Raw genomic sequence first — 16,159 nt, 5'->3', positions numbered from 1 at the left:
GAACCCTGACTTCACCACTGCTTGGAATGTGAGGTATGTTGCATTCAGCGAATGACATCAGAAAGACCTGGCCCTTCTGTAGGAGTCAACTGTAAGCTTTGTTTAAAGTGACAGTTAGTGACAGCAAGAGCTTTTCAGCTAAACATTACTGAAGGAATGTTAAAAAGCGCTTCTATCCGGTGTGCCTTGCAGTTTCAGACTGCCTGTTTTTTTGCCCCACCCTTTTTTTTTAATGCAGGCTAAAGATTACACTGGTGCATGCAAAGGCACATATCTGGCCCACGTTTTGGTGGGATATAAATCCCATTGAACTGCCACTTCCCTTCTCTCTTATAATATATATAAATATTATACCAGAGTCATTTTGAGATAACAGTTAGCTGCCATTATCAGTGCAGCTCATCAAAGCTGAAGAGCCCTCAGTAGATACATTGCAAAGGAAAGGGAGGAAGGACCTGTCCAGGAGTCATTATGGAGGAGGATCAGGAATTTAACTCCCTACTCTTAATGGAGCATAGGAGCAACAGTTCTTTACAACCCTGTAATCTGATAATTTTTCTGTAAATCTCAAAGGTGAGAGAATATTCTCTTTCTGCTGCCTAGGTAAAACTGGAGACAGCCTTAAAGGAATAGTTGTAGAAGGGCTGGAGAGCTGACAGAAAATTATGAAAGTGTCTAGGAGAGCTTTCATTAAAAATAGGACTTTTGTAGTTAAGAGGCATTATTGAAGTAAGAAAAATCAACAAGAGAAAGACATGGGCTGTGCAAGGCTGTCTGCCCTAGATATGGCAAATTTGGCTTTGGTTGTTTGGTTTTTTTCCCTTTCACTGTTGGTGTAGTTCTGGAGGATTCTGCTGTGCTCTGTAGCTTTCTAGCGTTTCAGGTCTAAGGAAAGAGGATAAAAATGATACCAAAGGGCTTGCTGTCATGAAAATGTATAGCTTGAGTAGCTTTCAAGTGGTAGAATGGAATTAGGAGCATTTGGTTCTTAAGACTGATTTTGGATTTTTGTCTTAGGTTTTGTGGAATCATTTGTATTTAATGCAAATGCATCCTCCCTTTTCAGTCTGGCTCTTTTTTCCTGCCTCACAGCTGAAAAAAATTGTTCTTACATACATGAGAGAAGTAGTTCAGAGTTGTAAATGGAATAAAAATGTTAAGGAATATAGATGAGGATTGCTTCTCTTACGTTGTCTCTGGTTTACAAAGTACACAAATTGCTACAGAAGGTGGCCTTGCTCTCCCAAGTTCTTGGCCTGTGGTCTGGTCGGCAGTCTGTCTTTGAAGGTCTGTTTAGCGTTCAGGTCGAAGCTGTTGTCACACCAACCAGTCAGCAGCCCTGGAAGTTGCTGCTGAGCCTGCTCTAACCAGCCTGCTCTAACCGAGGGACTGAGTTGCTAAATCTCACTTTGCATTGCTTTAGGCTGCTATTGGGAGTTTGCTCTTTTGAAGTGTAGACACTCAACTGGAACAGTATTTCAGCTTCTGTTCTGTGAATTTCCTGCTTCAGTAAATTATAGGTTAAGGTAGCCAGACTGTGTGGCTTATACAGTCATAGAGGACAGACTTTGTACTGCACACATGCTGGAGACATATCCTTATTCTGAGCTAGCATAACCTGGGAAATAATTGTGTGGGACTTAAACTCTCTTGCAGAACATGGTGGATCTGCCATGGGATGATTGTTTTTATCTTGCTCAGAGAATGTTTGTCTCACCAGATTCATCTTACATTCTCCACACACAAATTCATAGTGTTACTTTAAGTGAAAAAATCATCAAAGACTCTTAGCCTAACAAATAAAAAGTGTAATAGACATTTACTGAGTAGCAGTCCTGCACATAGAGAGGGTTTCCTGTAGAATTTAATTACTCTTTCATTTTGGGTTGGAATAATCCCTCTTTTTCCTATGTCAGATTCTCTGCTGAGAGCTTCAGAGAGAGTGGTTAACTCAATATCACTGAAGATACAGGAAGAATAGTGTTTGAGAATGGAAAAAGGAAGTCTCTTAAGTCTCTTCCTTGGAAAGGAGATGGTACTTGGCACAGCTGGAATACTGGAGTACAGATGTGGAAGGCTAATGACCTTTCCACAGGTGACAATCACAAAAGGTTGTATCTGGTTAATTAAGAAACAGGAGAACATAAAACTACCTACTAGGAAGAGACAGATAGCCTGTCTTGACCTTGGAGCCATTCTAGACAACTGTAACATGCTTGCATATGTTTATCTATATTTTAATTAGAAGTGACTGGAAAGCCATAGAAGGGCATGGACTGAGAACTGAGCAAGAGTTAATTGTGTGGTGTAGGAAGGCATATGAAAGGAGACATGTCACTTCTTAGAACTCTGAGAGAAATCCCTGTTATGCAACAAGATATCTACAGTTGTTAACCATAATTTCAGTTATCCTGTGTTTATAGAAGTTGAAAAGTCTTCCAAGTTAAAATGAACAAAATCTTATAAAGAAGGATTTGTAAAGGACTTGTCATAGATGTTTTTGTTCTTGCTTATACACTTGCCTGACTTGCACAGTTGATGGCAAGTCAAAAGATCTGGGGTAACAAGACACTCTGGAAATTCAAACTTTTTCCTATCAGAGAAAGATGTCAGCAAAAACATAAGGCAAGTCAAAGTAATTTCAGGTCATCTTTTATGGGAGCTAGAATCCTGAGGGCTAAAAATTTTGTGGTCCACCTGGCAAAAAAGTGAGCTAAAAATTATATGTTCCAAATTGGCTGTTTGCTGAAAGAGCTTGAAGGAATTGTGTTTGGGACTGTGATACTTCAGCCACACTTGTGATTTAAATTCCTTACTTGTGAATAGAAGGATCTCTCATTTGAAAGTCTGTGAAGCTAAAACTGCTTTACTACCACAGCTGTAAAATTCATCTTGTCTGTAATGTTCCTTAACTTTACTAAAGAGTAAATCTACTTTAAATCTGTGAGCCTACTATTTATTGTTAATGCCTTAATAGAGGAAGAACAATTCCTTCACCAAGAGTTTAGGTTTTGGGAGGTAGGTCATCTGGTAATCAAAGTCTTTGTTAAATACATGCATTTGTTTTGAGTGCTAGACTGATCTAGGCTGCTTTTTCATTGTCCATGGTGTAAATTATTCTTACCAAAATGTCACCTTTTGCATTGCAGTAAAAAGGAAGTTATTCCACCTGCCTCCAGCATTGACATTCCCTGAATCTTTCTCTTGTTTGCTTTGCAAAAGTCAACGTGCTGCCTTTGAACAGTCTGGTCAGTCTGCTGCTCCTTGCTGGTGTACCTGGATTTGCTGTTGAGCACCTGCTAAAAGCATCCAATCTGAAACATGCTGGAACTTGATTCAGATAAAAACAAATGTCCCAGATTCTGATCTCTGCAAACAGTTCTCTAATGACTTCACTAGATATCAGGAGCAAAACTTTGTTAAGGGTTTATTCAGCGTTTGGTAAGGTAGCAAAAAAAGTGTGTAGGCTCGTGTCTATATGTACACATTTCACTGTTTTTCTTGAATTTGAAATAATACGTTTTTGGCTGCTAGTGTTTCTGCCATTAGCTTCAGCCAAAGCAAAGCAAGCCAGCTACCAGGTGGAGTCAGTTTCCTATTGAAGACTTTCAAAACAGACAGAAAATTACAGTCAGTAATACAGTAATACAGTAATATACAAGAATCTTTACTTTAAAGCCACTCTCTGCTCGGTTGGAGAAAAGGATATGCAGACTAATGTCCTGAGAGTAACCAATGATGGAGTGATGTCTACAAACATCCTCGGGACAGTCAGTAAGAGGTATAAAAGCTAGAAAGAAGAATAGGTTGTAGGGCAGGAAATTCTGTGAAAAGAGTACAAGAAAGATAAGCAGGGACTTTGACTTTGCTCTGTCTGTATTGGAGGTACTTTTGAAATGGTTACATTGAATTAAGATTTGTTAGGGCAAATTCTTTTATTTTTTAAACCAAAGTTGCTTTGTAAATAAGTGAATTTAGTAATTTCCGTGTTTTTGTCACGTTTGAAAAATATTCTGAACGCATAATTGATTTCCCACTCCCTTTTAAAAATAGGGATCCCTGGTACTGTATCTTGAGCCATAGTTAAAAACTAGAAGTACATGTGTGCTATAGAGGGAAGCTGTGTGTAAGAGTGATTGTGTTGTATTTTTAGAAGTACACAATAATCAAAAAGCTTAATTTCAAGGAATGTTTAGTCATATATGTAACCCTATTGGCAGCCCTTGTGAAAAAAAAAAGCTGTTAGTGTTACTGAGATGCTTTTATAGTATGCAGATTAAAGCAACATTATGGTCAACAGGCATTATGTATAGATCAAACTCCCTGGCTTTCTGATTAATAACAGAAAATATGATGGAGAACCATACAGAAGTACAGTTGACTCAGTAATTTCTTGGTAATTTTGGGAACCAAAGGGTTGTATGTGTTCTGATGAAGGTAAAGTTCTTTGACCTGTATTTATGTTATTTGGCCTGGTTGAATAGATGCAGCCTATGTATAACCATATGTATAGCAGGGTGGAGTGAGTTAATCGATCCACCAAAGGCTTTTCAAACTCCTGTAGTTTGACAGGCAGGTGCCAGGAAGCCCTATGGACCTGCTGCGGGCAGGCAGCTGCGGTTCTGGTCTGGCTTGGCTCCGGTGTTGGGCTCGGGCAGCTCCACTGGACAGCATTCCCTTGGGAGCAGGCCAGCTGCCTGTGGAGCAGGTACAGGTGCCCCCCTCGGCTCCTCCGGGCAGCAGTGCTGGGGTTCCAGGCAGCTTCTGGTGCTGCTGCAGCATCTCCTCCCGGGCAGGCAGGGAGCCCAGGGCCTGCAGAACTTGCCCTCTTTTATAGACCAGAAATCACTGTTGAAGTAAAGTACCACTGTTCAAATTAGCCAGTTAGCACTGGCCTGGTACATACTCTCAGAGCCATCTTTTACCTATTGTCCACTTTTTCTTCCAGTTCTCATAACCCTTACGCTCATTTCTTGCTGTGGACTTACCTGGTAGAGCAAGGGGCCTGTTCCAGTCCCTCCTTGGCTAAATCAGCAAAAAGACATCACTCTTGTTTTGCTGGCTTGAAAGGCATTTTGTTTAGTCCTACGTGGGGGGAGAGAAGATGGACCGTTCCCCATAGCTACCAAGGAAATGCCACGCTGTTTGTTATTGGGACTTGCCTTGTGTTTTCAGCTTACTTTGTTTATTCATACAAATCTGTTTTGTCTTTTGTAGGAAGGAATTAATACTGTCTGGCAGTTTAAATCCGCTTAAAGATTTGCATCTTGGAAAACTGGCATTAACAAAGTTTCCAAAGAGTCCAGAAACATGGATTCATAGGTTTGTTTCCCTTGACTTCTGTTGCTTCCCCAAACAATTTTCCTTGGTGTTTTTCTCGTGTGATTGTGCTCAGAAGGACGTCTGGAAATACAGCAGAGTCTTTGAGTCAGTAATTGTAAAATACTGTGCTTTGGCTTTTGAAAATACCTGCCTGTATTTTACACTTAGAATTAAAATCATGCACCTAATCATTGCGTATCTTTTTAGTAAACTTTGGAGGTGGGATAAATTTTCCTAAAGGTTTATTGTGTCTTGTAGAACCTAAAATTCTCAGCCAGAGGGTTCTGATTTCATCAGTAGTAAGCACCTGTGTATTGTGGATTTTTACTTTTCTGTCCTCCAACTTACTCCTATATTGTTTGTCTGCAGGCATTTCAGAAAGACAAGAATCTGTAAAAGCTAATCTTTATAACCAAAGTTGGATTCTTTTCCATTCTAATACTGATCTTTTTGTTTTTTTGAATTTACTTTTATAATTTCTAACATGATCAATGTTGTTAAGTCACCACTACTCAATATTAAAATAACAGAGCACATTTTTTTAAAAGATATCTCAAATGCATGAAGCTGACCCTCTCAGTTCTGACTGAGGGTAGATGGAATGCCTGTAGCACAGCCAGGTGAAGTATAGATCCATTGTTCAACTTTCTTTTTAAAAAAATACTAAATTTCTTGGTATGTATGTTTTTTCATTATATGTTTTTCACAGGATAACTTACCCTTTTACAGACATCCTTGTGTATACTATATATAAATCTATATATATCATATATATATATATACACCTAATTTATAAAATTTGGTAAAATATTTTCACATTTTTTTCTTACACGTGGCAGATGCACTTACTAAAGATACCAAAATATCTGTCACATGTTTTGCCATGTTGCCTTTTGCTATACATTTTAGTGGGGTTTCAGATATATCTTGTACATATACAGTCAGTGTATCTATTGACTGCACAGTCATCACTGAATAATCCTGCATTTTTTTGCAGTAATTCTAGAAACTACGCTAGTAATAGTAATAGGAACATGGATAAAGTAACAGAAAAAATGGAATGTCTTTGCTTGAAATGTATTGGAGAAAATTTTCTCTTAATAAGCTCCAAAATAATACAATGATACTCAAGAGGTACCAAACATTTATTTTAAATCTACAAGGTTGTGCTTGTTTTTCTATCCTCCCATGCAAAAAGTCTAGAAAAAAGGTCAGATTTAATTTTGTAATTTGGTTTGGTTTTTTGTAGCCAAAGACTGTAGTATTTTTTCACATGTTCCTGTATATATCATTTATCTGAATTCCTTATTTTATTAAAAATCATTATTTAAAGAAACTCAAATAATTTTAGGATCAAAATAATTATTCTTTTATAGTTTTACCCAGAAGTTAATGTTAATGTTATAATATTTTTCTTCTCTTAAAGGAATTACACTATTTATTTAGCTTTCGTGCATGGACATATTTAGAATTTCCCATTTCTTGCAACTCGGCTGATTGAAGTGAAAAAATACTAGGTGGTGGTGTTTGAATCAAGTATATATTTTTTTTAAATAACAATTAAGTCCTCAAAATTACTACATTTCATAAAATAAAGTGACAAAGAGTATGGTTTCTTTTCCTGAATATCATTAATTAAAATAAATTTTATATAGGAAGCCAGTGTGTTAACACTAGCTTCAATCCACTGCTTGTGAGTTCTGCTGAGAAATGCAGTAAGTTTAAAAATTCCATTCTCATAATCTTTGATATTGTCTTTTGAGTATTTAAATCTATCTTTAAAAAATAAGATAAAAAGGCAGTGTAAATAAAAAATACCAATGAACAAGTCTATTACAAATGTTTTTAAATGAGAGAAAAGGCAGATGGATTGCCAAATATATTTTAATAGTGGTTGGTTTATATATTTCTTTTATATATTTTTTCTTCAATTTTATATATGAATTCTGCAATATAATTACATTTTTAAAGAAAAAGTGTTCATTATTTTTGTTTTATTGCTTGATTTCCTTTAACTAGGAGTGACACCTTTCTGAAAATAGCAATTAATTAGTTTTGAAACCAACATTAACCAGTACAAAAGAGAAAAATCTCTTTGTCACAAGCTGAAGGATGTCCAGCTTTCCAAAGCATTCCACAAGGGCCCATTGCAGTTTTCTTGACACATGCTGCAGTGTGGAAGTCTACACATCTGTGATCCCTTTTTGTAGGACCCTTTTTGTGTAGGGTCTACAGGCACTGCAGCATTGAGAACATGCCTCAAAATACTTACCTAAAAATACTGCTAAAACACTACAAAAAGTCAGCCCAAAGTAAAATTAAAAATCCATATAGGTATTTCTGCTTATCTCAGTCACTTGAAGTCAAATATGTATAATTCAGCAATAAAACAATTTTTTTTGGTTATACCTCTAGCCCTGGAGGCCTGAGTCTTTTGCAGTTTATTTCTGCTGGTGTTGTACAGAGACTCATCTAGATTGCTGCATGCAGTACTGACAGAGTTTAAAAGTACTCGCAAGGCACAAGATTGTTTTTTAAAATTATTTAATTGTTTGGTTTTGGTTCATTTTGGATACTTCATTTTAGAAGTCTCTGAAAGAGGAGCCCATTAGGAATCTCAAGCAGACAGTTCTTGCAATTTTTATTATTATTTTTTTGGTAAATTTGCTGTTTCCTTCTGTTTTCTAGTAATATACTGTAAATATAGTCATGACCACTTAACAATGAGCAAACAAACAAACACAGCTGGAGATAACTTATTTTGGAGTATGTTCATAAAGTCATGGTTTTCAGTATGGCAAGAGTTAAAATGGTTATGTTTACTACTTTCTCATCATCTAGTTACAGTGTAGTTCAGATAGCTGTAATATCAGAAAGGTTTGATTGATCTATATAAATGAAAAAAAACTTTTTTTTTTTTTCTCTTAAAATTGCTCTCTCACCATTAACACTTTACATTGTTTAACCAGACGATGGGTGCTTCAACAACTAATTCAGGAAAAGTCGTTGCCCAGTCTTGTGACTAAAGGAAACTTGGGATTAGCACCTGTGGAGAGAATTCACCGACTAGTGCAGGAGGAAATGAATGTCTGTTCTGAAGCTGCTGGGAGATATCCAAGTAACTACAATGCCTGGTCCCATCGCATCTGGGTTTTACAGCATTTGGGAAACCTGACTGTCAAGGTATAAAACAATAGTGAATAACATCTTAAATTTCCTAGTCTCAAAAATAAATTAAATGCTGGTTTGCCAGGCAAATCCTATTACATGAACGGAGAGTGTCGTATTAAGTTAGCACAGGTAGCTAAAGAATCTTTTTAAAAAACAGGCAAAACATTGCAATGAGTATGTTTTGCATTTCTCTTGCCACTGTAGGCAGATTTTGCTCAGCAGAAAAAACAGATTTCTCTTATCCATGTGTGAAGTTCTAATGAATTTGTGGCAGGTGGAAAAATGGGACTATGTGGGCTGAAATAAGGAAGGTGGAAATTAAAATAATCCTTCTAGTACTAATCTTGAAATTCCTAGTGGAAAAAAAGATAATGCATGACAGATATTATTTTGATAATATAATGTGCTGTCTTCTTTTGGTACTCTTATTCAGCTTAAATCTGGTTTCAGCATGTTGAAGGATTAAGTAAAGAAAGCAGGAATTTCAGAGGAAGTGTAGTAGTGCTTGTAACTAGTTTCTTCAGCTCCAACAGTATTGTTTGAGAGCATTTAATTTGAGGGCTGATTTTTGCTTCAGGAGGGACATAATTCTCTGATTTTATGCAGCAGTGTGTATTTCCCATCCCATGGTAGCATCTAAAACTGAAACTGCATCAAATTTAATTAGTTAAAATGACATGGTTTAAAATTATGTAGGCAGTTTTGTAATGCTGTGCTTTCTAGGCTATTACGTTAATTCCTTGTAAGTATTAGGTTAATACAGTGGCACATCACTTGCTTTTAAAGGCAGCTACTACATTTTTCCATCCTGTAAATACATAGGGGAGTGAGGGAGGAATTTAGTGAAGATTGTTGAGTCAGTATAGGCATGAGTTTTATGTATAATGAGCCAGCTATTGTTAGCAGTGGATATTGTTTTTCTGACATTTGCTATTAATTGTCATATGAGAAACTTTAGAAGTAGCTGTATCAAACTGGTAGTAAATAGCAAGCATGTTCTAGACTCCATGAGGGAGACATCCCAGAATTTGAACACATCTGCCTAGCAAGTTTGTATGAAATGATAGTTATGGAAAACTTAGAAAAATTACAGGATTGGGATGGGTTGGAGGTTAGAAGTTAGGATTAGAGGTCTGTATTAATAGGAAACAGGGACTGCATGTAAGTCTTTAATAGCTTTATTATAAAGAGGGGGAAAAATAATTAGTACTATTAAGTAAAACTCAAGAAATTTTGTGCTTTCACTAACAGTAGTTTGAAGATCAGGATAATGCTCTGATAATTTTCTGCACTTGCTGTTCTTTACTGATTTAAATAAACACTAGGAATGGCATTGTGACAGAAATAACTCTTGGGGCTGAAATTTTTCTGGTGGGTTTACTCATTGGCGGTTGTCAATGTTTTGTGTGATAAGTCACAAGCATGCCTACAGAGATAGTGTTTTAAATTTGTTCAATCACTCCCAAGTCCATTTGCCTTGGCCACCATCCCAATTCCCCTACTGCTCTTCATTTTGGGCGGAGTACTAAGGAGGTGTTCATTTTCTCTGGTTCTGTCCAACTTACTTTCATTACCTCTGGTGAAATTTCACTGGTGCTGCTGTTCCTTGAGCAGTGTGTTTAACCCATTGGGAAATCTCTGTGTTGAGTCTAGATTTTTTTTCATGACACCACCAACATATCTCTTCCAGTGGCCTAGCAGAAAGTGTTTGGGATGCAGGAAAATTAGCAAGAAGTGTGAAAGATAATGAGAATCTTGAGATAAAAATTGATAACTTCAAAAGGAAGAATTAGAAAGTGATTATTTGTGTGATGTGAGGAAGAAAGCAAATACACAGGAGGACAAGGAAAAGCAGGTGCTACAGATTTTCACAAAAATACACAGTTTGTTTTCTTACTTGGTGTCTCATTTTGTACCTCCAGCCATTTGTGTGTTTGAATATCTGAAAAGGATGGTACATTTCATCAAGATGTAAGACTGGAATTGTGCTGAAAAAATTAGCGGATAAAACAAGTCACTGTGATTCTACAGTTAGTTTGTTCTTGCAAGGTTGCCTCAAATTAGACTGCCCGGTATTATTTAGGGCCACATTTCTGCTATTATACAAACTTTACCTGTAGTTTGAGGTAGTTTTTATTACAGTGTACAAGGAAACAAAGGCCCAGAAACATTATGTATATGGTATTATGTATGTATGGTCTTATAATTGAAATAAGACTCCTCAAAACAGGTTTATCATATTAAGCTGTTGGCCTGCTTTGGAGAAATTGAGGGGTAGGTTGTTGGGTAGGGTTTGAGTGGGATTTTTCTTTACTTGAGTAATCCTAGTACTTTTGCAGACTGAATCTCATTTCAGGCAGAAAAACATGGTCTCTAGACACACTCACAGAATATTATAGGTTGGAAGGGACCTCAAGAGATAATTGAGTCCAACCCCTCTGCCAGAGCAGGACCAAAACTAGGGCAGATCACTCAGAAAGGCTTCTAGACAGATCTTGAAAAGAGGAGACTCCACAACCTCTCTGGAGAACCTGTTCCAGTGTTCTGTGACCCTCAGAGTAAAGAAGTTCTTCCTTTGTTGAGGTAGAACTTCCTGTGCTTGAGCTTATATCCATTACCCCATATCCTATCATAAGGCACAAATGAAAATAGGTTGTCCCTGCCTTCTTGATGCCCAGCCCTCATATATTTATAGATGTTAATTCGATTCCCCCTCAGTCTTCTTTCTAGACTGAAAAGCCCTGGATGTCTCAGCCTTTCGTCATAAGGCAGGTGTTTCAGTCCCTTAATCATCCTGTTAGCCATTCACTGGACTCTCAAGTACATCCCTGTTCCTCTTGAACTGGGCAGCCCAGAACTGAGCATAATACTCCAAGTGAGGTGGAGAACCAGAGTCTGTTAAAATTCATACGTCATGATCCTTCATAGAAATCGTACAGATACAAAAATAGAGTGTAGTTCAACAAGGTTGGGCAAACTTTTGTTTTCTTTAGGTAGGAATATTAAATGTCATAATTACAGAATATATAGTGACTACTCAGGCCTTTCAACAGAAAAAAACCAAAAACACAAACAAGCAAAGAAACAAGTGATGGGTGATTGTCACGAGGAAGCACCTCCCTCGTGGGATGTCCAGAAGACAGAAAGATGTTCATAAGACACAAAGTAATTTTTCCTGTAAACATCCTGAGTAAGGCCTTGGGTTTTTCTTAGATGACTCTACTGCTAAAGGTACCTGTCTCTTACGTGAGTGGATGTTGCAATATTTATTGAATTATCCTTAAAAGTTTTTTCCGTGGACACCATTCTTTTTCATTTCCCCAGTGTCCCAGACCAGCAAGTAAGTTTTGGGCTGCAGTTTATGGTGGATAAGTACTTTGAAAAAGCAAGCACAGGATCAGGGAAGATGTAAGAGGCAGTGGAGACCCAGAGGTTGAGTCACTGAGCCTGTATGTCTTCTTCTGGAGCAGGATGCCAGTTCCATGTTATTCAGCTCACTGTTAAAGATAGAAGAAAGCCCTTTATGAGAGGCTGTCGGGAGTGGGGAAAGAGGTGTTTTCATATAATTTCCTCTTTACTTCACAGAATAATAGTAAAAGGTTTGTGCTGTTCAGTGTGGAAAGGAGAAAACTGGCTTGATAAGAAAAAAAACCTCTGTTGGAATCCAGATGTTAGTGGGCTCTTTGTTTTATCTCAAGTTTTTGGAAGCTGCTTCTGCTGTTCCTGTGATGTTCCTTGAGGAAAGGCTTTGTTGTTTTTATATCTCAAGAGGTTTAATGGCAATCTCTGTCTTGTTTTTCTAGAACAGGTTTTCTAGTTCAGGTAAGAAGTGATGCTGGGGAATCATTCTGTTTGCATTGTGCTTAGTTACTCTATGTTCGCCTATAACTTTGTAGCTTATAAACATATCAAATAAAGGAATCAGATCATTCCAAGTTCTAAGTTGGACATAATCAGTTAATCTGAATAAAGACTAGTCTAATTTTTCTGATGTAGCTCTTGAGCCTTATGTTGGTTTTAATAGGCTTTTAAATATTCAGAAATGTAAAATTGTAAGCTCAATTCTGCTGAGAACAGAGAAGCTGATCTTGTGGTTTAAAGTGCAGAACTGAATATTGGGAGTTTTAACCCCCTTAAGAATCCTGTGTGGGGGCTGTTAATTAACAATGTCCTTCAGTGTATTGATCTGTTAAAGGAAGATGAAGCTGGTATTTCCTATCAGGACCTAAAAAAACGTGTTGAGTATCTTGGGTAGAAGATGCTATTCCTGTCATTTGTATTGGCTCTAGTAACTTTTAGAACAGGTGCACCACAAAAAAAGGTGTTTAATTAGCTGTGTTTAGTTCTTTGACTTTCTTTGTGGGAGGCTGTGCCTCTAGTGCTGGAGAAGAAAAAGGAATGATTGTGCTTGTGAAAGCTGTTTAGCATAAGCCAGTCCTGTTAAGTGATGTAGGTACCTTAGAAAAAGAGATTTGAGAATATACCGGTAAGGTTATATCCAAAGTTTTTAGAAGAAATTGAAAAAGGTAGTTTTGATCTCTCTGGAGAGTTCAAAGTCCAGAGGAGGAGCAATGTGAAGAAAGAGGTTCAAGTCTTTAAAGAAACACAACCATTACTTCTATAGAGAAAGTAAAGTAAAAGAAGCTTTGCCCAGTAGCCAAACTCACCTGTCTTCCCAGAAATAACTTCTGAAGTTTTAAAAACATTCAGAATTAAGAGGAAAATTCATAGGTACCAGCAGAGTTACAAATACAGTTGTAGTCACCAGTATGTTTACCACAGTTATAGTGAAAGCCTTTCTGGGAGTTCACCAGTTACCAAGCCATGCAATTTAATTATGGACAGACAGTTTTGCTGTCCACAGGCTCTAGGACTTGGAACATTATGTTAGTGGTTGACATTCTTTCTTGGAAAATGAAACAATCAATATGTAAATTACTTTCAATCTTTTATTGAAAAGCAGCTGAGCAACTCACCCACCCTCTGGCACCCATAATGCACTAGTCAAAAGTTAAAGTACTTCAACCAGTATACGTGTGTAGTTTGGTGTACCCTCTGCCTTCTCTAAATTGTCTTCATTCATAACAATTTTGAGATTGTCAAAACACTGCTTATTTCTCATCAGAAGTGGTTTTGGTTATTTTTTTTCCCTCGGCCTGTGGGAAGGTTGCTGGGACATCTACCTTTTCAAAGTTTGGAAGAAATACAATTTCTTGTGTGCAGGGATGCCAAGAAACTTGTCAGCATGCAGTAGAGAAGGCTCAGTGATTATTTAGTTCTTCTGTGTGTGTTCTTAAACCATCACCACAGTGGCTGAAATCTGCAGGGGAGAGGTCACCTTGATACAGAAACTGTAGTGGTAAATTCCTCCTTTATACTGGTTGATAGCTGTTGCTGCTTTTTGTTTCAGGTTCTCCTCGATGAACTTTCATCCACTAAATATTGGGTATCCATGCATGTCTCAGACCATAGTGGATTTCATTACCGCCAGTTCTTACTCAAGTCCTTGATAGGCAGAACTGTGACTGACAATAATGTATTGGTACAAAATCAAATGATAAATGAGCAAAACCCTAGCCATCAAAAGGAGGAGGAGAGTGCAGGGGCAGAAGCTGCCTGTGCAGAGGAGCAGAGTGTGGATCTCCCCCGCCATTTAGAGGAAGAGTTGGAGCTCTGCACTGAACTGATTGATACTTACCCAGGGCATGAAACCTTGTGGTGTCATAGGTAAGAGGACTTGGTCAAAAGATTGTTCTTTGGCTGATGTTTCCAGACAAATTATTGTTCTGATTTTAAAAGGTAGCATTCAGTAAGAGATTTTTAAGCTACCATATCTTAAGCCTTTAGAAAACATTGAAGAGCATTATCAAAGCTATTGAATGGAAAATTTCATTGGTCTGAAGTGTCTTATTGATATTAACTCCTCTTGTCCCTATAGTTTGTGCAAGAGGCAGCAGACACTGTTAATGAGCCTCCTCATATTTTGAATGTGTAAAGGTCAAAAAAGATAAGCAAAAGATAGGCAGAAGATGGATCAGCTGCAGAAGACCTCTGCTTTGCCAGCTGGGTTTATGTGCTTGACTAGGTAACAGCAGATTTGTCTAAGTGATCCTGAACCCTTTTTTATAGGGTGTGAGCAGTGACAACAGATTTTGTGTCTGTCTATAGCGGAATCTGGTGGGATGGCAAATGAACTGAAGTAGTTCAGCAGCAACAGCACATTCTTTTCAGTTCATGACTTTTTTTCGTTTTCTCTTTTTTCTTCCTTCCTTTTCCTCTGAAGAAGGCGTGTGTTCTACCTTCAGCACCATCTAAGCAACAAACTTCCTGTTCTGAGTGCGGTGATACCATCTGTGGACAGCAGTGATGAAACTCTGAATTCTCACCACAGTCCTGTGACAGGGCACATGACACAAGCTATGGATGTTGATGGTTTGAATGAATCCAGCAGCAAACAAGGTTATACCCAAGAAACAAAACGCCTGAAGCGTGCTCCTATGCAGGACTCCCTTGGTCCAGAAGTGGAATACCGGTTCATTGATAAAGTATTATCAACTTGTAGGGATCCAGACCAAGCTAGGTTTGCTACTGCTTACAGGAAATGGTTAGTTACTTTTTTAAGTCAGTGAAGGAAGAGTTTAAAGCCTTCAGGATTCTTCTTTTAGTGCAATATTCTCTTTATTTATCTCTAATTAGTGCAAGTGTTAGCTAACCATGTGTTTCTCACTCTTCTAATGGTCAGTTCTGAAGTTCATATTCAGAGTAGAAGTCTGTCACTTTATTTATTAAAGAACTTGTGTACCTCTTTATTAAGCAAATGCAGTTTGTTCTGTAATCTTTTTAAGAAAACACTTTGTGTCAGCTTCCTAGTATGCCGTTTTCTTATTTTTTCACTTCTCCATTAAGGCGGACTTTAAATTGTTCAGCTTTCAAAAAAAAAAAAGTCTGAAATGCTTTCAAAACAGTGTCTGGAAAAAGAATAGGAGGATCTGTCAGTATCAGCTAAACCAATGTGGAGGTTGTGCTTCTTCACTGTAAGTGGCATCTAATACCTATGCTAATACCTTATTGGATTCAGGTTATATATTCAGTGAGAGCTATTACTTTTGTATTAGCAACCTTTAGTAGAACACCAGACTGCAGCGTTTCTTTCTAAAGGCTCCCGTAATGGTATTGGAGCCGTGCCTTTTACTGTTGTAACTGGGTTTTTGTTAGCATATTAGTTGTCAAATGAGTTTGATAGGAAGGTATGAAGTTGAAATCCCGAGAAGCAGGTGCAGGAAAATGTGACAGAAAATAGTTCAAAGACACACATTCACACTCAAACTTACAATCAGAGGTATAGTTTGAAATGCTTTTCTTAGGACAGACTCCTTTACCTTAATTTCCTACTTGGTATTTATTTATTTATTTTATCTCAACAATCCAGAATTAATGACACTTGATACACATTTCTGAATGTATTGTGTACACTAAAGAATCTCAGCCTGCTAAGTCACACAATGGTAACTTGTACTCAACCAAGACCATACAAGTCCAATAGATGATGGGAGTAAAAAGTAATTCTTCTTGGTCCCTTGGGATTACACATTTAAAAAAATTTAAAAAAGATAGCAGGAGGGAATTATCTCTTCACTTTGCAGAGCTTCAGTCTTCATTTGTTGTT

General features: G+C 37.5%; 1 protein-coding gene across 1 annotated transcript in view; it reads left to right on the top strand.

Moving 5' to 3' along the window:
* PTAR1 (protein prenyltransferase alpha subunit repeat containing 1) overlaps positions 1–15,242 on the top strand; it is a 24,842-nt gene extending 9,600 nt beyond the window's left edge. The window contains exons 4-8 of the mRNA XM_009995011.1: positions 1–33; positions 5,218–5,322; positions 8,292–8,505; positions 13,904–14,220; positions 14,777–15,242. Coding sequence (XP_009993313.1) covers positions 1–33; positions 5,218–5,322; positions 8,292–8,505; positions 13,904–14,220; positions 14,777–15,122 — 1,015 coding nt within the window. The 3' untranslated portion in view covers positions 15,123–15,242. The remainder of the gene's footprint in view (positions 34–5,217; positions 5,323–8,291; positions 8,506–13,903; positions 14,221–14,776) is intronic.
* The last annotated feature ends 917 nt before the right edge of the window (positions 15,243–16,159 follow it).

The sequence above is a fragment of the Chaetura pelagica genome, unplaced genomic scaffold, assembly GCF_000747805.2.
Source record: "Chaetura pelagica isolate M959 unplaced genomic scaffold, ChaPel_1.0 scaffold330, whole genome shotgun sequence".
NCBI lineage: Eukaryota > Metazoa > Chordata > Aves > Apodiformes > Apodidae > Chaetura > Chaetura pelagica.
Note: the sequence above shows the minus strand (reverse complement) of the source record. Positions and strands in the feature narration are given on the sequence as shown.